The sequence below is a fragment of the Xiphophorus couchianus genome, chromosome 6 (genome assembly GCF_001444195.1).
Source record: "Xiphophorus couchianus chromosome 6, X_couchianus-1.0, whole genome shotgun sequence".
In the NCBI taxonomy this organism is placed as follows: Eukaryota; Metazoa; Chordata; class Actinopteri; order Cyprinodontiformes; family Poeciliidae; genus Xiphophorus; species Xiphophorus couchianus.
Genome location: NC_040233.1, coordinates 13,081,639 through 13,104,689, shown reverse-complemented (window position 1 = coordinate 13,104,689; position 23,051 = coordinate 13,081,639). Strand labels below are relative to the sequence as shown.

The 23,051-nt window shown below is 38.7% G+C and overlaps 2 protein-coding genes across 12 annotated transcripts; both read left to right on the top strand.

The window, feature by feature from the left end:
* The first annotated feature begins 7,530 nt into the window (after positions 1 to 7,530).
* Positions 7,531 to 18,189, top strand: LOC114145838 (zonadhesin). Of its 7 annotated transcripts, none has more exons than XM_028019480.1 (31): positions 7,531 to 7,626; positions 8,089 to 8,245; positions 8,335 to 8,387; positions 8,506 to 8,574; positions 8,813 to 9,036; positions 9,117 to 9,195; positions 9,277 to 9,674; positions 10,090 to 10,654; positions 10,722 to 10,918; positions 10,988 to 11,377; positions 11,487 to 11,779; positions 12,146 to 12,408; positions 12,513 to 12,566; positions 12,646 to 12,783; positions 12,862 to 13,118; positions 13,200 to 13,284; positions 13,367 to 13,426; positions 13,565 to 13,699; positions 13,981 to 14,237; positions 14,315 to 14,399; positions 14,473 to 14,487; positions 14,578 to 14,751; positions 14,847 to 14,984; positions 15,130 to 15,383; positions 15,476 to 15,557; positions 15,622 to 16,476; positions 16,561 to 16,769; positions 16,848 to 17,004; positions 17,088 to 17,377; positions 17,511 to 17,640; positions 17,716 to 18,189. In XM_028019480.1, exons 2-31 carry the CDS (start codon positions 8,169 to 8,171, stop codon positions 17,862 to 17,864), a joined length of 6,132 nt encoding a protein of 2,043 aa, XP_027875281.1. In that variant the 5' UTR covers positions 7,531 to 7,626; positions 8,089 to 8,168; the 3' UTR covers positions 17,865 to 18,189. The 7 variants fall into 7 exon arrangements, with proteins under 7 accessions (XP_027875281.1, XP_027875283.1, XP_027875280.1 ...); XM_028019482.1 differs by having other exon boundaries at positions 14,473 to 14,751; positions 15,622 to 15,840; positions 16,039 to 16,476; XM_028019479.1 differs by having other exon boundaries at positions 14,473 to 14,751; positions 15,622 to 15,863; positions 15,951 to 16,476.
* Positions 18,190 to 18,321: 132 nt separating this feature from the next.
* Positions 18,322 to 22,581, top strand: LOC114145786 (uncharacterized). 5 transcript variants are annotated; one of them, XM_028019366.1, is made up of 11 exons: positions 18,322 to 18,457; positions 18,978 to 19,010; positions 19,237 to 19,266; positions 19,843 to 19,875; positions 20,009 to 20,041; positions 20,164 to 20,196; positions 20,320 to 20,352; positions 20,560 to 20,700; positions 21,281 to 21,391; positions 22,077 to 22,165; positions 22,257 to 22,581. In XM_028019366.1, the coding sequence occupies exons 1-11, from the start codon at positions 18,400 to 18,402 to the stop codon at positions 22,329 to 22,331; spliced, it is 669 nt and encodes a 222-aa protein (XP_027875167.1). In that variant the 5' UTR covers positions 18,322 to 18,399; the 3' UTR covers positions 22,332 to 22,581. The 5 variants fall into 5 exon arrangements, with proteins under 5 accessions (XP_027875167.1, XP_027875168.1, XP_027875169.1 ...); XM_028019367.1 differs by lacking the exon at positions 19,843 to 19,875; XM_028019368.1 differs by lacking the exon at positions 20,009 to 20,041.
* The last annotated feature ends 470 nt before the right edge of the window (positions 22,582 to 23,051 follow it).

The window sequence follows — 23,051 nt, the reverse complement described above, 5'->3', positions numbered from 1 at the left end:
CTTTACCCTATTCATTCTCTCTCGTTATGTAAATGAGGAAGGGATGGATCTTATAACACCTCCTTCTACTTATGAGTTGGCTAACTTTACCCTACATAGATCAAATCTACATGCTACTGGTGGCCATAGTCACAACAAAGATGGTGAGCTTTGAAAAGTTTATCAGTGAGCTGAAGCTTAGCAACTTTATTTGAAAACAAAGTTTTATCTCCTGACTTTATTTTTCATATGGATACTCTGGCAGAACTTTCAGGTAGACCTTCACCTTTCTAGAGCAGGGGTCCTGAGTGTGGAAAGTGCTGCTGGCACATCATTGCCAAAGTGAAATATATTGTGTGTTGAAATGTGCTGAAAGTCCAGTCAGGGAGGAAGAAATCATTGCTCCAAACGTAGTATAAAAAGACAAATTAGAGTTTGCAAATGCTCTCAGAGCTCATTTTTTGGAGCAATATCCAACAGCCCAAAGAATGTCAAACTGAAACCGTTGGTCATAATGACCATCATTACATTTCAGGGAGAAGGAGAACAACATTGTGTTATGTGTGTTTAAATTTAGACAGAGAAGAACTTTATTAAGTTCACCTATGTAAACGTATGTCAAGTTGATTATGCTCTTTTTCATAGCAAAGTGAAAAAAAGAGCATTATGAGAAAATATTGAGGCAAGTTTGCAAAAAAAATCAAGCAGGAATGCAATGCATAAGCAATGCATCCTAAAAACTTGATTTAGTCACAGTTCTGTTGGGAGGAATGGCCAAATTTCAAGAAAATCATTGTGAGAAGCTTGTGGAAAGATATTAAATGTATTTCCATAACTCTAAATATTTTAGAGTTATTACAAACTCTAAAGAGCTTTTCTAATTATTCACAACTGTAGCCAATAGTAATAATGTTGGTCATCTGTGTTGCATGACTTTGTGTTTTTTGTGTTTTTGAGATGCAAAACACTTTGAAATGCCTTGTTGCTGAAATGTAATAAAATGTGATTGATTGATTGATCTTAATTTACCTGAAATTTGAAAATTAGAAAAAAATGTCCTTTTGTAAAGTGTATGTAAACTTCTGGTTACAACTTTATGTTAATGTTGCTCTTTGAACTTTCATTCTTCAACAGACCATTGAAGAAAAAACAATTAGACTGTCATGATCATACTATACACAGTAGACTTGATGCAAGCACACAGCAAACAACTGTAATAAAACTGACTACCATTTCTTCCACTGCTGAAAGGCTTATTGCTCTTTCCTTTTTGATGGCAGTTCTAGCACCAAATCAGCGATGACTAAGTCTAACAGTTATTTACTGTAGGATATCTGAAATGTCTGAAGCATCATTCATAATCTCGCATTTTATTAAGAAATCCCTGCTTCTGATTTCCTCATTACTATCAGCAGCTATGGATGGGGGCTGTTAGTTATACACTGAGAGAATGCATTAAAAAGATATCTAACATGCACCCACTCATATAATTACAAATTAGCTAGTATTTGCATAAATAAAGTGCTGCATTGATTATTAAAACATACCACCATCCATGACTGTTCTTTATGCATCTCTCATGAAATGTGTTCAATTCGCATTCAGGCATGTGTTAGGCAAGTTAAAATTAATGCCATTCAACTGCTAAAGTCTAATCCCTAATATCATGATTGAAATTCCTCTGGCTTTTATTCGTCTTATCAGAGCTGCTCCATGTTGAGATAATGTGGGTCTGTGCGACTGACGCTGCCGCACCGTTTGTAGCTTCTGATATTCAACGGTTGACATTCAAATGTGGCCCGTTCTACCTGGCTGCAGCTGCTCTGTTATCTGTTTCAGCTAGGCTGAGTGAAAAAGGTGCATAGGTTGGGCGCTGCAGGCGAAGCCGGATCTTCACAGCATAATGAGAGTTTGCCAGGGTGCCGCTGTGCCTGGTCCCTTCACATAGAAGGAGAAAAACACTTTTATTTCTCACGTCAGAGAACGAAGGGCCCGCCTTGGGCTACTATGTCGCTCTTTGAATGTATGCAGATTGCTCAGTAATTAGAATAAAAGGTTTCTTCCTTTCACTGTTTTTCTTTCACCTTAATTGAAATGAGGTTGCTGTTGTTTAGTTCCCATGGGCTGACCATTATGAACAACGCTGAATCATTTAGCAAGAAAAACAGTAAGTTGGAGGACGAAACAACTAAGAAAATATACAAAGCGTGTGTGTGTGTAGGAGTGTTTTTGAAAGCTTTGATTGTTCTTCCATGCTTGAGTGAACAGGATTTAGGGCAGGGAACTCTCCTGCTTGAACATCCAAGACTTCTCTCTCCTTATCTCTGCTCCCCTCTCTCTTGCTGTCCATGTGTCTCTCTGTAGTTTATGCATTTTTGTTTTTTATTTCCCTGTGTGCCTCAGCTAAGGTGAAAACAGTATCCATGTGATTTCCACAGCCCTGCTGGAGACCAGCACCTCATCACAAGTGGGTCTCGGCTGGTTGGGTAAGCGAATCAAATCTTGCATAGCACAACCAAAGCGATTGCAGCTTGAGACTGGAGACCCTGCCTAACATATAAGTCATTGGGGCATATTCAACTGGATGCTTCTGATTTAATTCAGTTTGGATATGGAAAACATGAGGAAAGGCTTGTAAAATGACAGAAAAGGGTATGAAAATAAAGCAACACAATAATCAATACAATACAACTAAGTAGATTTAAAACGAAAAGACAGAAAAAATAAGTTTTGCAAGTTTTAGGCCAGTTAAATTTAAAGCTCTGTATCACATACAACAGAAAAAAGTTATTTTATGAGTACATTCTAAAACACCTGGTCTCTCTCAAAAGCAGTCAGGCCTCTAGAACATTTTATATTTTAACGCAGTAACACCACAGATTTCAGTTCATTATATTCACATTTGATAGGCCAATACAGAGTAGAGCATGTCAAATAAAATAGAAAAGGATACATGTTCAAAAGATTTGACAAATTACATTTTGAAAAGTTTGGTGTGAATTTCTATGCTCAAAGGCCAGAAGACCAAAGTCCTCAGAGACACTTGATGTAAAATTTGCCAAAGGTCAACACATGAATTAAGTGAGACACTGTAGTCTACAGAGAAGAGTGTGAGTTGCTTGACTTCCTATTTTTGGGACATAATGACTTCTGGATCATAAGTTAGTTCTGTTCTGCTTTAAGAAATTATTGACACAAATGTGCAAAAAAAAGAAAAAAAGATTTAACAGTTCAGGACACAAATCTTAGATTTTATATAACAGCAGTCACACCAGACAACCAGTAACCTCTCTGACTCTTTTCTCATTTTTTTAATCTACAGTCCATCCTCTTTCTACTTTTATAAATATGGAATATTACCCTCTACTCAGGAAATGGAGGGATAGTGAAGAAAAAACAATTAGTGGTTCTGATTGGCTTGTGTGAGGTAATGAAATTGCGTGTTTCATTGTAGCGTGTAATAGAAAGCAGTTTGAAGTTAATTGAGGGGAGATAGGACACTAGACCATTGCCTGCTGCAGCATTGTAGTGGGGTGTTGGGCTTCACAGTGAAAAAATATCTTTAAATAATAGTAAGGAAATAAACCTTTATCAAAAGGAAATTACATTACTTTCCCATTGTAAGCAGAAGTTGAATTGTCTTATATTTAATTACTTAATTCCATTTGTTTTGGGGACAAACTTGCGGCTGTAAGACCTATTTAAGCATTCACAAAATGAAATGTTGTGACATTATATTTGCAGACAATTTCTTGCCATTCATGTATGCTTTTTAGCTTCCCTTAAATACAGAATAAATATAAAATTGTAGCGCTTGGATAGCAACAGTGAAAGAAGTTCTAGGATACAGCAATGTGAATCTTTGCAGATTCAAAACAACTTTGCTGTTCTGTGGCTCTCGTTCAACTGGATTTGAAAAGGAGGTATACTGCCATCTTCTGGTGGAAGAAATTAATTACAAAAAACTTTTCTCTTAAGAGTCCTTAAGAATATTGCATGAAGCAAACAAAAAAATAGGGAATCTTATATTAAATCGGCTGAGTGAGTATGTTTTTGTTTTTGTCTTGTCTTTTGTACACAAGTACAACAATAAATTGATATTACGGCTCTATGGTTTTTAAAAACATTGATTTAAAATGAAAACTCCCATGTTTTTCCTAGACTAAAAACAATGTTTTTTGGTAACAAAAAATTGATGCAGAAAAACTTAGACAAAACCCTAATAAAGTGGGAGAATGTGTGGTTGGTGTGAAGTGTTTTTCTTTCCTTTCTCCTCTGTCTTCCCTGACTGTTGACAGAAGACAATTAAACGCAGCCTGCCATCGGGATTGATCGTGTCACCCTGACAGTCAGAGCAGAACCGCAGCACCTGTATTCATTAGACAACCTGTTTAGTAACCACAGAGCACAAGGAGAAGGCAGCCTCTGTTCGCAAAGGGAAGCACCACAGTGCGAGAAACACCAGCTAAATCGAACAGAAACTTCTCCACAAAGCGTGACAGTAGGACAGAATCAAATGGAAGGAAAGCTCGGCCCATACCTCATGTAAACAAAAAAGACACAGAAAAACAGAGAGGTGACATGCGGTAAAGTAAAAAAAAAAAAAAAGCTAAATTGGCTGCATTCATTGGAAATATGATTGACTGAGACAGGTTATTTGTTGCTTTATTGCTTCTTAAACATCTGTTCACTTTGAAAGCTTGGGGGTGAAATGTTAACAAGTTTGAGCCATCCCTGTGAAATGAATAAATGCTCTGCCAAGTCAACTGAAGATGAATAATGAATATTAAAGAGCCGCTGCGTATTGAAACCTAATTAGTCCTTATATACTTATTTTGCATAACCTTGCAGTAAACCTTGAGTGCCTTGCTTCACGTTCCATACAGTGGTGATTCTGAGAAAATAGGCCCCTAGCAAGCACCTCTTTTCTCCTCCTCCTCCAATTTCACAAACACATTCTTCAGATGTGAAACTTGACATCAGCAGAGCATCAAATCCATCACATAAAATAATGCTTTCAACGTAGATAAATATGTATCTAAATAGATCTGTAATCTGTAAACAGAGGCCTTAGTCCTAGTTGGCACAGGTTTGAGTCTGTGGGATAAAATTATAATGGGGAGTGGATAAAGGTATGGATAGATGTCATATAATCTCCATGAGATGCTCCATCCTCTAATCATCTCTAACTTTGACCTTGGTGCTACATCTGAGGAATTCTTCAAGAACTGAAAACATTTTTTTAATGGCACTGAGTGACCTATTTGTAGACTGAACACTACTTTGAGGATTGATTTCTTCTCTGGCCGAGGTGACCTTAAGAGTAGGTTGGGTTAGTCTGAACTCTGACAAAAAGGGTCAAGGAGATTCTCAAGTTGATACTTTCTAAAGCAGCACTAAAAAACGTTTCGAAGGAATGAACGGATCTGTAATAAAATGCCTTTCAAACAATTTGTCACATTTCAAGTACAAACTTCAAAAATACGCCTTGTGATTTAGTCACTCCTATAGTGCTTCTGATGTCCTGTGCGTCCTTTTTTGGTTGCTTGAGAGGTTCACTCAAGTTTTGCATACTACAATTACTGACAGGTGGAAAACTACCAACTGGGACACTAAGAAAAGATAAACTAAAGAAAAACATGTAAAAATAGTTGTAAAAACATAAAGAGACAGATGTATATCTTAAACCTTACATAGAAGGAAAATCTCAGAGAAGTGGAAAGTTATGCTGCCATCCAACAGTTAATGGATTGTTCACTTATTACTGCTGACCTCTTAACTCAAGGGAGCTCAAAATCTCTATAGCCACCACTACTACCACAGTAATTTTGTACAGGAATAAATTCAAAATAGAGAACTGCAACTCCACCTAAACTTTATGAAATACTATATTTTATAATGTTCATCTTTATTATCTCCCTGAAATCTGTCTCTGAAAATTTGTCTTTTCAGTTCTTGCCCTTTTTTATTTGAAACCCATATTAAAAAACACAGTAGCATAGCAAATAATGCTGAGTTTTGTAAACATCTGACAGATCTAGCATGTTCTTTGTCTCCTCTTAGCTATGGTGTACTATTTGTGAACACTATGGTCTACGTAGATATAAGTAGCAAGCAGAGGTTTATTAACTGTCTGTCCTGGATCAGGGCATCTGCTTTAAGTGATCCTTGGAATATTCCACAGCATATTATTTTGTACGTGCTCCTTGTCCCTTGTTGCTTCATCTCCTGCTTCATGTGGACAAGGTTTATTATTTATTGAGCCTATTTGCAGGGGGTGGGGGGAACAGCAACAAGTACAGCTTTATGGATTTATAGGTATGTGGTTAGTCAGTGTTCTCAAAATGTCATATTTCAACATTCATTATGATTACTTGGTAACACTGATAAGGTTACTATGGGGTGTATCACTGCTGTTTTGTTTCTCTGGCTGAGACTGAAAGGTTCCAAATCAGAGACGCTCTTAGATAACATTGAAATTAATATGTCTGCAGTTAACATTCAACTTCATTACCCTTAAACATAGACCCGACTGGGTTTGATTTGGGGATAGGCTTCAGTAGACAGACAGCTCCCGTTTTGGAGCAGTGACTAAATTGAACCCACCCAGATATTAAATAAATATTATTACTTTTCAGGTAGCTCTGCATTGTTGTCAGGTTATCCAGTTAAATTCAATTAAAGGCTAAATTACAACTAAGTGACAATATATTGATTCCTTTTTGCATTTGCACATAATGGGATTTTATAAAGACCCCATAATTATGAAGGGCTTGGAACAATGACAAGTTCTGAAACAGCATGGAGCAAAAATTATTGCAGACATTTTAGGTCAACAGACGTCATTCAGTGCAGCTCTGCAACATTTATTGTACACCATAAATGCGCAGGATGAATAGTTCTTGGTACTATTAGGTCCTTAACAAAGACAACTCTTCGGGAACACTATTTAGGGTGAAGTTTTTTATTTACACATGCTGCTACGGCCTCAAGCATTTGACAATAAATGGCCAAGATAGAACTTCACACACACACAGTGCATCTTTTTTCATTTCACTTCCTTACAATCCCTGTCAGGCTACTTGACTGACATATGTTATCAACATTTACCTCTGCAAACACAACTTACATCATCAGGTCACAATATATTCTTTGCACACGTTGGTGCAGTTTGCTTCTCAGCATATCCTTTGCAAGGAAATAAAAGATAAAATGACAGCTTTAAGGTTATAGTACGTAGCAGAATGGGAACTTCATTATTTTATAACATGTAGAAATATCAGCTGAGAATATCTACAAAAGAATACCACATCTATATTACTTTTATTAAAATAATTTTAAGGACATTTACACATAAACAACAACTCTCAAATTAATTAATTAATTTCATTTAGTAGGTATGTGTTTAACTGGCATTATTTATCCATGTACAGAAAATATTTGCCATACATTTTAGATCAGGATTTTCCATTGATGGTCTTAGACATTAAGCTGTCTTTACTCCAGAGCACCTGATTCAAATAGATGATCTGCGTTAACTGGGTTGTCTTTGCTCTTCAAAGGTCTACTGATGAGCCACTATTTAAATCACCTGTGCTGGGGCATTGAATCCAAAACCTACAGAGCAGGGTGACTGACTCCTTAGGGGTGAGTTATGTAACTATTTTTTTTTTCCCCAAACAAAAACTTAAGCACAGTGTTAAACTCATTTGTTTGTACTTTTCCATATTCTGTTTTCTTCACCCTCTGGTCATTTGAGTCTGGTCATTTTGTTAACCTTGCCATGACTAATGTTGCACTTTTCACAAGTTAATGAAAGAGGTTCTTCAGTCAGTCTACTAGACTTTTATTGGCACTTGCTTTGGTTCAGAGCTTTTTATGACCTGGATGTCCCAAACCTTGCCTCATCTGTCACCATTTACTGAAACTGTTGGTTGGCTGTCATGACCTTTTTTGATCATTCACATGCCAAACCCAGGCTGTTTGTTTCTCCTCCCACTAAGTTACCTGGTTGTAGAGGATAATATATACCTTTTGACTCCCAGCTCTGTCAGAATTGCAGAGCTTCCAACTTTGTACAAGTGGTTGATTGCTTGTTTGTCTCTACAGGAAGGCTCTGTTACTACTACTCTTTAATCCTTTGACTTATTAGTGACAGCTGAAAAGCTGTTGTTGTCGTCGGATCACCCATGCTTGGCAAGCTCCACACAGACTTGTTGATCACTGTAGCTCTAATCTTTTTGGCTCCTTTGGACTGCATGTACAGGTAAGGATCTTTTTTTTTCTTTTTTTTTTTAAAATAAATAAATACTGTCTTTATAAAGTTAATCTTGGACTACTTTTTTTGTTTATTAGAGCTGAAAATGATTTGTCTTTGGTAAAATTACCAGGGTGGAAGGACACCGCAGGTACTCCATCACCTAGAATTGTAAACATTGGAAATAAATGATATTGTCTGGGAGGACAGAGCAGACAAACCATTAGTGTAATGCATCCTTTTTTTAATTATTTTTGTTAAATCTCTAGATTATGTTGGCCGGTGTTTCGACAGCCAACATGGGAATCTGACTTGTGACTGGACAAGCAGCCAAGCAGGTACTAAAGATGACATGCAATATAGAGGCTGATTAATTTAATTGAAAGCAATGGTTGTTTTCTTTCTTTGAGATCAAATAATGCTCAAAATTATATACTAATCTGAAGACTGTTGGCTCATTTTGAAATGGTGCATAATTACACACTTAAAAAAAAAGTTTGTTCAGTTGCAGTACTGCTATCTAGTGTTTGAGCATTTCTCTAGAAATGAGTTTTACATTTTTATCTCCTTATCCAGGAGATGTTACAATGGAAATACTGGCAAGCCACCCACTGACTATCACTGGCAAGGCTTGCTTGGAGTTCTGGCATCTGGCTTCAGGCGTCTCTAGTGGCACTACATTACGTGCTTTGCTCAAAAGTGGCTTGAGGCAAGTGGAAATCTGGACTTCTCCTCCGCTCCCCAGAGATGCATGGAGACAAGTCTCAGTGCCCCTGAACCTCACCGAACCAGGCACTCAGGTGAAAGGCTCTATATTGGCTGTGCTGAATTGCGTTACAGTTGGAATTATGTTTTGGTAACAGATTAATTTGTCTATTAGGTCATATTTGAAGCTGTCCATCCACTGACTGTAGATCAGACTACATTAAAACAGATTGGCATAAGAAGTGGATCATGTAGTAAGTGCTGCTTACCCTCATAAATGTGAAGCTCTGAGCCATGATTTTTACAGTTTCCTGACCATAATCTTACCCTTGCAGGAAACCAGTGTGACTCAAACACTGACCTGTGGACTGGTGACTCCACACGCTGCCTGTGCTCAGTTGGGCAGCTGTTCTGCTTTCTCTCTCATTGCCCTAAGGGCCAAATATGTGGTCCTCAAAGAGATGAACCCAGGAAACTTTCCCCTTCGGGCATGTGCACTATTCACAGCAACACGGATTGTCACACCTTTGATGGTGCATTGTTCCGCTTCACCTCCCCCTGCACATATGTACTGGCCAAAACGTATTCAGCATCTAAAGCTCTGCCAAAATTTGCAGTTGAGGTAGTCAACATACAAACAGGCAATGTGTCGCAGCCTACCATACAGCAAATCAATGTAAACCTGGGGAATATGAGGGTATCCTTGCTAAAGAGTCAGACTCACTGGGTTGTGGTAAGTTTCCTCAAAGTAATTGTTTAAAGTGAACTGTTGTGGCATTTGGTGGGTGTCTACATGTAGACATTTTATCAATTTCTTTAAATGTGATAAAATGATCACTTGTGTGTTTAACAAGTATGGAGTAGAGTAAGTTGAAGATGTAAGTGTATGGCTGTAACTTATGTAATTCACCAACTTCACACTGAACTTACCCAAATTGAATATACTGTGAACCTTCATTGGAAGGCAGGCTAACGCTGTATCATAACATGCTCAGAATATTGCTGACTCTGCATTTAACTGGTCAGAGCTCTATGAAACTTGGCACAACTTCAGATTTGCAGCAATATCCAAAGCTTAAAACTCCTATGTAAAATGTTGCATGATCTTGTTGATTTACAGATGGCATTTATTTTATTCTTCCCCTCAGGTGAATGGCATCTGGCGAGAGCTTCCACTAAACCTGAACAACAATACAATCCATATTGAGAGCAACGCTGCTGCCATAGTAGTGGGAAGCAGTTCTGGAGTATCTGTTTCCTTTGACAATACTGGGGCTCTTCAGCTCAGAATTCCATTACAATATTCTGATAGGGTTTGTGGCTTGTGTGGCAACTTCAATCAGCTCCCAGGAGACGACTTGCTGAAGCCTGATGGCACAAAAGCTGAAAGCGCCACAGCTTTGGCTGAGAGTTGGCAAACTGGGGGAAATGTCTCCTCCTGTGAAGCCATTCAAGTACTGCAACAGTGTAACCCACAGGATGAGGCTCATTATAGCAGTGAGAATTACTGTGGACTCCTTCGTTCTGGCTCTGGGCCCTTTGCATCCTGTCTGCCAGATGTAGGTGCAGAGAGCTATTTCCATGCTTGTTTACTTGGCTTGTGTTCTGCTCGTGGTGATCAAAAAGTACTATGTGAAGCATTGAAAGCCTATGCAGATGTCTGCCAAGAGGCTGGAATTGCCATACCCACATGGAGGAACTCTACTTTCTGCTGTAGGTCACATTGACCATCTTTAACTTTGTAGCTCGTGGCTGGATCTCATGTTATGTTCTCTTTCAGCGCTCGAGTGTGGTGAGAACAGCCATTATAATTCATGTGCTGATGGCTGTCCAGAGGTGTGCTCCGGTCTAGATCAAATGGGTTTATGTGGTAGCTGTGAGGAAAGATGTGAGTGCGACCCTGGGTTCAAGCTCAGTGGGGATAAGTGTGTCCCAGCAGAGCATTGTGGGTGCTGGTATAATGGAAAACACTATGAGGTAACTGTATATAATTTATTTAGTTTCACAGTACTGCATTTTACTTAAACTTTTGCTTTTTCTTGACAGAGAGGGGGAATGACTGTGGAAGCAGACTGTGTGCAACAGTGCCGATGCATTGGCAATGATGCCATGCAATGCACTCCAATGACGTGTGCAAGTGATGAAGTTTGTAAAGAAAAATATGGCATCAAAGGCTGCTTCCCGTTCAAACCTGCCACTTGTAGTGTGTATGGCGATCCACATTATGTTACCTTTGACAAACTGGCTTACAGCTTTCAAGGAGGCTGTGCTTACACTCTCACTACAACATGTGGCAGGCACAGCACAGTTCAGTTCACTGTAATTGGCTTCAACATCCACCCTGCTGGACAAAATTTTACTAGAGCTAAACTTGAAGCTGTGGTTCTTCAGCTTGATGGACTGGATCTCACCTTGAATCAGAGCGGCCAAGTTAATGTAAGCAGCTATAACAATGCAAGCAAAATGACTCACTAGTTGGGTAACTAGAATTCAAAGACTATTTTTGTCTCTGTCACTTTTATACCTTAAATGCTGTTCTGTTCAGGTCCATGGTGTCTCTGTCAGACTTCCTTATTCAACCAATGGGTCATATGGCTCAGTGTGGATCTATGTGAAGAAGGATTACACCATTCTGGAGACTACCTTTGGCTTGAAATTGTGGATAGATGGACACAGCAGGTTATTCTTGCAAGTGGATGAACGTTACAAATATGAACTCTGTGGTCTGTGTGGCACCTACTCTGGATATCAGGAGGATGACTTCATGATGCCGGGAGGCCAAATTGCCTCTGAATCATTTGAATTTGGTGACAGCTGGAGAACTCATACTAATGAAGAGTAAGTTGATGTAAAATGTTATCTGGAGGGCCAGTTGATGCCAGAAAATATCCGTTGTTAAATTTACCTGGGTATTCTTGTAAGTTACTAAATGATATGTCAGGTTTATAGTCCTTGCTGTCATGAACATGTTGGTGGTCATACACAAAGGGACATTAAGGTGCTCTAAAAGTAAAATAAAGTATAACTTCATGTTCTGAGTTACCCAGTTGTTGGGGTAAAATTTAAATACTGCACTAACATAGTTGAAACTAAGCATACAATTTCACTTTCTGTTGGTGAAAAGTAGATGTTAAATTTAAATATGGGAATTTTGATCTTGTGTAATTTACTGGATACAGATGATCACTTGAAATTGTTTTTTAGATGCATGGCCCATCCAAATGATCCTAGAGAATGCGACAATGATGGGACTGTGGCCAATGAGGAATGTTCCATGGTGTTTCATGGGGCCTTTGAGGCCTGCCATGAGTACGTTCACCCAAGCATCTACTTTAGCAATTGCGTATACGACTATTGTGCCACAAGTGGTGATCAGTCCACTTTTTGCGAATCCCTGAAATCTTATGCCACAGCATGCCAAGTTGAAGGAGTGGAACTCTCAAGCTGGCAAATTGGCACAGCATGTGGTGAATATTTGACCCTTTATCCAAACTTTATTATAAAGCACCTTGATGTAAACTGGCTGAAAGATTAATGCTTGTTCCCACCCTTTCTATCCACTAATTTTCAGATTTCTCAACTGTAGTTCCAACAAATCCAGGCACTACATCTCCAAACATCAATTGTAAGACATAAAATGGTACCTCTCGTCAAACTCTTATTTGGCTTGTCAAATGGCTTATTTAATTTTTTTTATTTTGTAGCCTGTCCCCTTGACTGCAGCTTTGACACAAGTATCTGTGGATGGGAGCAGCTCATTCAAGACAGTTTTGACTGGACAAGACATTCTGGATCTACACCATCAAATTTCACAGGACCAAACCAGGACCACACCACAGGAGGTGGGGTGTTTATTTTTTTTTGCTTTGTTTTTTCTCACCACTCATTTTCAATATCAATGACTAATGTGATGCTTCTAGCTGGTTATTACATGTACCTTGAGGGAGATGATGTAACCCATGGAGATTCTGCTCGACTGTTGAGCCAATCATGCCAGCTTGATGGCCCGATCTGCTTTCACTTCTGGTACTACATGCTTGGTTCAGCCACCAGTATGGTTCTGAATGTCTATCAACTCCAAGGTAATAAGGCTACAAAGGTTTGGGGTATAATCGACAACAAAGGATCTGAGTGGCAATTGGGGAAAGCTGACCTGAAAATATCTGGTCCATTCAAGGTAAGGTTCTTTTTTTTTCCCATATACCTCAAAGATGCTAATTCTCTTGTCTTGGAAAGAACTGTGTTAACTTTCTTTCAGTTAATAATTGAGGGAATTCGAGGCTCCACTGCTCAGTCAGACCTGGCTATAGATGACATTGCTATTACTTCTGGGTCATGCTTGGGTGAATACTGCCTATTAAAAATGCATGCACCAATTATACTAAGTAATGTATATGAATTAGGATTTTCTTTTTTACTCCTTAGATGCCTTCCCCAATGTAACTGGAACTGCACTACCTTTCAGAACTACAAAATCACACCAAAGTATGTGCACAAGAAGTTACTTGCCACTTGAAGATTTAATTGCCATATCTAGCAAATGATAAAATGTAAAACTCAGACTTGAGGTTTTAGGAAGTGGAATAGTTGTCTCTTAATACTCATTCCAAAATTTCTCTGTAGTCTGCAATTTTGACTGTAGCTTCCAGAACGGCTTATGCACTTGGCGACAGATGATCACTGACGCATTTGATTGGGAAAGGAACTATGGCTCCACCCCTACTGAGATGACTGGTCCCTCTAGCGACCACACTGGTGGTAATGGTTGTTCTTTAACTCTGATCTCGAACTCCAGTTCTCAAAGGCTGGTCCTGCAACTTTTGGTTGTCTTTCTGCTTCAGCACACCTGGGTCCACTATTGGCTCATCAGTAGTGCTCTATTGAGCTTGACTGCATATTAGTGAGGCAGTTTAGATATTGAATTGGTGTGTAGGACAATGGATGCAGCTAAATGTTGCAGGACACTGATTGCAGTGTGAGAACACTGCTTTACTCTGAGAAATTGTATGAATGATATGTATAAATTTCCTTTTGACTAGATGGCCACTACATCTATATTGAGTCTACGAACGTGACATATGGTGACGCAGCTCGTCTTATCAGCTCCCAGTGTGCAAACACTGGTCCTCAGTGTCTGCAGTTCTGGTACCATATGTATGGATCAGCAGACAGAATGGGCCTCAATATTTACCTTTTTGAGAACAACATAGCTAAGGCAGTCTGGAAGGAGATGAACAACCATGGCAATATGTGGCACTTGGCCCAGGTTGATCTAAACACAACTGCAGTGTTTCAGGTGATGTATCAAAATGTAGAATATCTAGCTGATTCAAAATTATTGTGGACACTTGCCAATCTAACTTCACCATGTAGATTATCTTTGAGGGACAGAGGGGTTCCAATGATCAATCAGATGTGGCCATAGATGATATTACACTGCACCAAGGAAGATGTTCAGGTAAACTTAGTTTTATTTTTTAAAGCACTCTCTCCTCACAAGAAAAAAAAACTAGCCTTTTCTCATTCTACAGATCTGAGTGGCATAGGTACAGTTCTTCTTGCTAAATCTGAATTTAAAACGACATCCAGCCCAAGTGTCAATTCACCCACCATGATGGCTTCAGAACCCACAATAGGAAATGTTACAGCGCCCCCCCGTGTCACTTCTCTTGGCACAACAGCTCTGGAGGCCCCCATGCTGAATGGCACAGCCGAGGTACCAACACTGAATGATGTGCCTCATACAATTAAACTAATTACCATCAATATGGAGAATACAACTAAAACTCCTGATCAAGCCAAACACCCAGGTAGGATGAAGCGTTGATGATGTGTTGTTTTTTTATTTTATTTAAACTACTACCTGGAAAAATGAACTCTCCAAATTGCTAACTTTTCATTTCAGTATGCCATCTTGACTGTGACTTTGAAAAAGATTTTTGCCAATGGAGTCAGATGCTCCCTGATGTGTTTGACTGGGAAAGGCGTAATGGTTCTACCCCTACACTGATCACTGGTCCCCTCTCAGATCACACCACAGGAGGTATTCAACTAATTTTAGCAAAACTGAGCTACATCCTGAATGTTAGTCATGAACACTTAATCAGAATTGACAAAAGAACTAGATTTAGTTTTATTTGGTCATCAAGAATTACCAAATCTACAACTTTGCTTACCTCCCTATCCAGATGGCCACTATCTCCACATTGACGCGAGCATGGCATCACTAGGGGACACTGCTCGTCTTATTGGCACAGAATGTTCAGACACTGGCCCACAATGTCTAACATTCTGGTATCGTATGTCTGGCTCTGACACAATGGGTCTTCATGTATACCTGCTTCAAGACAAACAGGCTACTAACTTATGGAGAAGAAGAAATGACCAAGGAAATGTGTGGCATCTTGCTCAGGTGGACCTGGTGGGAAATGGGACATTTCAGGTGGGGATTCTTATATTTTCCCAAAGATTAAAGTATAGTGTGTAGTTTTAAGTGACAATGGAACATGCTTCTATTCTGTGGTTTTGACTTAGATCATTTTTGAGGGCCGAAATGGCACCACTGAATCTGGTGTAGCTTTGGATGACATAAAACTTCATCGTGGAGGCTGCCAAGGTAATCTTGTAATGTTTAGCTCTTACAGTTCTGTAAAAGCCCTCAAATTAACTCATTGTTGCAGATTTGGTCAACCCAGCAACTGTGGCACCAGAAACCTGGACTACAACAAATGCCCCTGAGGTTCCAGCACCCTCCAATGAGACTGGATTGCATACTCCAACTACACAAAGCAATGCTACTGCTAGACCACAGGTTCCAGCTACAACCAGCTCAGCACCCTCCAATGAGACAAGGCCACAACCTTCACCCACAGGTGGGCCTCATCCCCCAACTGTGCAAGGCAATGCTACTGCTGGGCCCCATGTTCCAGCTACAACCAATGCAGCACCCACCAATGAGACTGGGCCACATCCCCCAACTGCACAAGGCAATGCTACTACTGGGCCCCAGTTTCCAGCTCCAACCAACCAAGGACCCTCCAATGAGACTGAACCCCAGCCTTCACCCACAGGTGGACCACATCCTACAACTGCACAAGGCAATGCTACTGCTGGGCCCCAGGTTCCAGCTCCAACCAACCAAGCACCCTCCAATGAGACTGAACCCCAGCCTTCACCCACAGGTGGACCACATTCTACAACTGCACAAGGCAATGCTACTGCTTGGCCCCAGGTTCCAGCTCCAACCAACCAAGCACCCTCCAATGAGACTGAACCCCAGCCTTTACCCACAGGTGGGCCACATTCTATAACTGCACAAGGCAATGCCACTGTTTGGCCTAAATTTCCAGCTCCAACCAACCCAGCACCTTCCCCAGAGACCGGTTTACAGCCTCCAAATTCAACTACATCACAAACACCTAAAATTCCACCCACAAGTGAACCACAAGTACCAACATTGAGGCCGGACCTTTCCATTAATCCTACAATGAGACCCCAACAAACTGTTCCACAACCAGAAATGCCACATGTTTCAAGTAAATTACTCGCATCTTTCTACGAACAATAACTAATTGTTTATGTTCAGAGTTGGACTGAAAGTTGTCAAATGTGTCTTTCAGCACCCTCTTGTGCAGAAAACAGTCACTACACTACTTGCATTCCTGCATGCAGCCCTACATGCGAAAACCTGACTGGTCCACTACACTGCAGTTCAGAGATTTCTTGTGCATCAGGATGTGTATGTGATGATGGCTTTGTACAAAAAGGGAGTGTTTGTGTGCCTGTCCAAAAATGTGGATGTATTGACAGGAATGGTGAAACTCACCAGGTGAGTAACTTTAAATGTCACTAAATTGGCTTCCATAACAATATGTATACTGCTCTAAGATTGTATGTCATTTTCTAGTTCAATGAAGTATGGTACACCAGTCACTGCAGGCAGAAATGTGAGTGTGAAGAAGATGCCGGTGAGGGAAAGACTGACTGCAAAGACAAAGATGGGTGTGAAGATGATGCTGTGTGCCTTCAACTTGAAACGGGCAAATATTATTGCAAGTCTACAGGTATGGCACGAAAAGTCCTTAACTCTCAAAATGTTGTCAATGCTACTAACTTTTATTTATTTTATTTTTTGTGATGTTTACAGACTTTGGTGAATGCGTCATCCAGGGAGACCCACAGTACAAAACATTTGATAAACTGAAACATAATTTTAGTGGGACCAACTTGTATGTGCTGGTCAGAACCAAAAATTTGCCAAAGAATCTCCCAGAAATCTATATAGAGAGCACAAATGCATGCGCTGACAGCAGTGAGGAAATGGAGAGAAGTGAAATCAGTGGAGATGTTGATGAGGAGCACAAACGAATATTGCAGGAGCTTAAAGTTAAAGTCTACAATCACACCGTAGAACTTAAGCACAAGAGGAAAGTGTTTGTAAGTATCAAAGCCATAATAACTTGACGAGCTTTACAAATTCCTAGTCTACTACTAGGAGAATAATGCTGTATGGATATTTTTGATATTTCTGTTTTCTCAAATTATTTTTATTTTTTTCCTCCTCTTGCAGGTGGATGGACAAAAAATTAAAGCTTCAGGTTCAGCAGCTCCTGGCCTTGAGATCCAAATGCATTCTTCTCGTATCTACCTAAAGACAGATTTTGGTCTGTCTGTGGGGTTCAATGGACACTGTAAAACTGGTAATGAATTCTTAACTCATTGTATGAGCCACATCTCAATTCTGATTACTGACGTAGACATTTTTTGTTCTTTAGATATCATTCTGCCGTTCCTTTATAAAAGGAGAGTGGAAGGCTTGTGTGGAAACTTTGATGGCCGAAAGACGAATGACAAAGTGAAACCAGATGGAACTATTGCCAAGAATACACAAGAGTTTGGCGAAAGCTGGAGAGTGTATATCTAAGACTACATTTTCATGTTTCATCTCTAACATTGTAAAAACATCCTTGGAGGTAGTGTGGTACTTGCCTTTAAATTTTCAAACTGGCTTTGCTCTGAGTGTTCCAGTTTTCTTTGAATCAATGTTTATCTGCAACTTGATCTCGTGGTCATTTGTAAAAGTTTGTGGTTCGTGCTGTTAAAATACTGTGATTTGAATTAGTCATCGAGTATAAATGCAAGAAACATGAATATGTCAATACAACTAAATGTACAGTAATGTATATTTCAGATGCAGTATGCTTATTTCTGACACTTCAGTTTAATAAACTCAGATGAAACGATCATTTGTCTGTTTACTATCTGCTGTTGGCGATCTCTCTCTTTGGAGACTGAACCTGTAGAACTAGAATGACAGCATTCTAGTTGGCTTCCATAACAATATGTATACTGCTCTAAGATTGTATGTCATTTTGACAGCATTCTAGTTCTACAAGCACAAGTACTTGAATGTGCTTCTCTAAGGTGTCTTGTAAACCTTCAGACTTGGACACAGCGAAATGGCTTTGCTCCTGCTTTACTTTTTTCTTGTCTCTGGAGAGCTATATTCTTGTAATGGTGAGTTGAGGAAAAAAACATTCTATTAGCTTCTGAAACCTCCTGAATCAAGATTTCTTGTTACTCTTAAAATTCAAAAAGGAAGCTTGTCAAATCTTTTAAACAGCTGGTGCAGTAATGGCTTGTCATGACTTTAACAGAAAAATATAGTCTTTCAGAACTTTAGATGGAGGTATAGCAAAGACCAGCACAACACTAGCTTTTTTTTTTTTTAGAAAACAGGAAATTACTCATTAAGGTGTAAAAATACTAGAACATCTAAATGGCATTGAGCACAAAACAATCTTACCTGAGCTGGTTAAGTTAACGACTTTGAAAGCCTGCCTTACAAAATACACAACAGCTCCATAGATACACCACATGAGGATGACCTCACCAGCTACTTTGCTGATGCTCATATTGCTTCAATAAACCACCTATGAGGTGTTGAACACCTCAGAGGTTGTGTAGTAAAGGGTTTGGTAACTTTAGTTGAAATTAGTTTCTGAAATTTTTAACATTTCGCTTTTGTCTTTTCTAGCTCAAACAACAGACGGAAATACCAGTCCTTCAGGTAATTGGTGTAATTGACATTTTCCACCACTTTCTTGGCCTTGTGAAATTTGTCCACAAACTTTACTGCCTATTAAAATTTTACTGGTACAATTCTGTACCTAGATATGGGGGTGGGGTGTTTTAAATCTACTTTGCTGTTCTAAGCATCACAACACATCAGGACTGTTTAGTAATTTATTCTGTTTCAGTTTAATTTGACTAACTTGTGCTTTGTCACTTCTTAGCTGAAACATTAGGAAATGCCAATGCAACAGGTAATTGTTACAGCACAACCACATTTATTATCATTCCTTTACCACTGAAATGTAGGCTTAGGCATTTAAAACCTTTCAACTGGTACCTTGCTTAATACCTGCTTTAAATCACTTTTTTTATATAGCTCACTGAATTTCCAGACCAATCCAGCTCCACCTCTTTACATTTAAGTTAACCTGAGGAATAAATTATCTCTTTGAGAAGTTTTACATGGAACTTAAAGACAGGAGACTTTGATTTCTTTACATTTTTATGGCAAACATTAGAACACACAGAAATTCATTGCTGTGTGTGTAAAACCTGTCAATTTTATTTATGACAGGTTATTGATAAAAAAATATTGCACATGAAATGAATGCAATATTCTAATGAACACCACCAAATACAAAAATAAGGAAGCCCAATTAAGTAATGGGCAAAACGTATAGGCTTAGAAATAGCACATATTCAACTGATGGTTTGGATCACGTAACAATCATTATGCTTTCTTTGCATTATTTCTAGATTAGATGTTTCGTCCAAGTTTTATTTCCTTTAAATTTAATTTGACTAACTTATGCTTTGCTATTCACCAGCTGAAACAATTGTTACAAATGCCAATGCAACAGGTAAAACAACCACTGCCTTCATTCCTACAGTGCATCAGTTTTCAGTGGATTCCAACTAACTAGCTAACTGAGCTATTTGATCTTTGAGTTTTTTATTTTTAAACTCATTTGACTTGTGCTTTGCAATTTCCAGCTGAAACAACTGTTGGATTTGCCAATAGAACAGGTAACCACTGCTTTCATTCCTATAGTGCATCAATTTTCAGTGGATTCCAACTGCTAGCTAAGTTATTTGTCTTGGTTTTCTTTCTTTTAAAATTCATTTGACTTGTACTTTGCAATTTCCAGCTGAAACAACTGTTGGATTTGCCAATACAACAGGTAACCACTGCTTTCAGTCCTACAGTGCATCAATTTTCAGTGGATTCCAACTGCTAGCTAAGCTATTTGTCTTAGTTTTCTTTCTTTTAAAATTCATTTGACCTGTAATTTGCCATTTTCCAGCTGAAACAACTGTTACAAATGTCAATGCAACAGGTAATACAAACACAATCACCGTTTTCACTCCTTTAATTTACTGCTTAGCATCCGCTTTTATTGCTCCCATTATGTTTGTAACCCTTATAAACCTGTTTCATTGTCTGCCAGTCAAATTATTTTCCACTTTAAATTGAGTATTTTAAAGGTAAAAAAGTACAAAGGAATCATGTCGAGTTTCATCTGAAAAAGCTGTGCTTTCTCTAGTTGGTCCAGGCTGCTCAGATCCACCAATACTGTGCTGCGCAGGTCAGAATAATGGCTGTCGTAGGGTGACATGTTACTGTGATCAGGCCTGTGTGACTATCGGGGACTGCTGCTCTGACTTCAACTTGACCTGCATGCACTGTAAGTAAGAGTAAACACAATAAAGTAAGAGAAAATACATAATTCCTTACAATGAAGCCTAAACTCAATAGCAGAGACTGATTAAATTAATTAAACACGTGGTTCAAACTGGAGGAAATGAGTCCTTGTAAACATACAAGACTTCAATAAACAAACATATGATAAGCATGATGGACAGTAATCACAGTGGATTAAAATAGCACACTACATTAAAATACATTTTACAATGCAGTTGCCTATACCATTTAAAATACTGTAGTCTCTTATCTTACTTTTCTTGACAGCAGTAGATATTTTATCCCAACAGGAGATTTCCAGGTAACCTTAAAAGCAGCTCAACACCAATTAACCTTTAAGGTTAAGAAAATTAATATAATTGTCAGGTCTAGCACTAAAAGGTGCCATGACTTCATCATTTGAACTAAATGTGCAGAGACAATCCATGTCTTCTAGATACTATGTGATATTGTGTAAGTGGCTTTATGAAATATCAAACACATTTTCTGTCAATTACAAAAACATACTTTGAATGCATTAACATAAAAGTCACACAGTTATAATGTGACATTTTTCTCTACAGTCTTCAATTCAACCAATAGCAGCACTCCTTCTCCACCCCTGACGGAGACCACTGTGTCACAAGCCTCTGAAACTTCTGCTGACTATAAAACATCAACTTCCACATTTACAGGTAAACCAATGCTTTCATTGGTTAACCATTGGTTAACCTGACAACCTGTATGACAATGCAGCCCAAACTCAAAGGCTGAGGAAACAGATAAAATGTTGCTTCATTTCAAAACCTAAGTGAGAATTGATTTCATCGGAGTAGAGCTGACACAATTAATCATGATGAATCGATTACTTAGATAACCATCAACTAATTGAGGAATGAATTAATCATTAACTGGAGCATACAGATAAAAAAGCAACGTTATTTGCTGAAAGAACAACACGCTCAGGGCAGTAATTAAGTTAAAATTGTAAAAAAAAAAAAAAAATCTGCCTTTAGCATTTAAGATATTAAGAATCTTATTACAAAACCTTTATGATATGTTCTACCCAAAACTCAAGAGGCCTATTTTTAGCTTAAAATCTGAAGAATGTACCATTTTTAGCCTATTAATAGTAAGAATAATTGATTATTAAAACAATCGTTAGTTGCAGCCCTATGCTAGAGATGATGATTTAATTATCAGCAATCAAATTGTTCCAGGTGTCAAAGGATTCATATTTTTATGTAAAGCTGCTTTATTTAATAGAGCTGATATTGTTTTGTTTGAATGGCAGTAAAAATGAAATGCAGAAGAGTAGAGTGAGTTTGGATCAGAAAAGTCTAAGTGCAGAGTTTTGCTCATGCTATTACTTTGTTTCAGATTCCCAGTCTTTGATACTTCACCTAAAAGTCTCTCTGTTAACCCGAGGTAGCATTAACAATTCTGTGATTTCTGAGGCTTTGTCTAGCGTAAGTATAAATTCCCTTTTAATTTGCATCACACATTGTCAGAATCACAAAGTTATTTGCTCATAATTAACAAGTTTCTCCTTTCCCGCAGTATTTATCCCGCGTCCTTCTTCAGCCGACCTGTAAAAATTGCTCTCTGACAATCAAGCACATCGTATTCAACTAAACCCCCAGGATTAGAGCTGTACTGTATATGGAAACAAAGTGACGCAGTCATTGAAGTTGACAGAGTGGGTTGTGCAGCCAACGTTCTGGAGTTACAATTTCTGTCTTTTATTGGTACCAATCATTATTTTAAATTTTTTTTTGGCAGATTCTAAGCTTTTTTTTCCTCTGCAAAAACCAAAATATCATTGTTCTGTAAACCCAGATAAACAATTAAACAAATTCTACAATAAACTGTTGAAGGAAAATGGCATTGATTCACAGTTGAGACAAGATTTGTACGTATATGGCAAAAAAAAAATAGGAGAGAAACTAGTTTGTAGTTTGTAGTTGAACTTTCTCCTGTGTTAGATGCTTGTACACACATGAACAGATGGCTGATGTTGTCAAACACAAAGGCATACAGCATTAACATGTGTAGGTGGATCCCCACAATAATCCACTGATGTGCTATAAAAACTACACCCACACAGATTGTACTTGCCTAGAACACAGTGCAATTCAGAGGTTGCGGACTAAGACAAAACCAGGAACAAATCTCCCCTGGTGCATTGTGACTTATTTACAGATTGCAAAAGGGTGATATCTGAGATTTCTAGTGACTTTAAACAAAAACAAAGAATGAGGAAACAGAAAACAATCCTCATAGTTTCAAAAAATTGTCCCCAAACCTGGTGAGCAACCTTGAAGTGCTAAGAAAAGCTGTACATTCACAGTGATG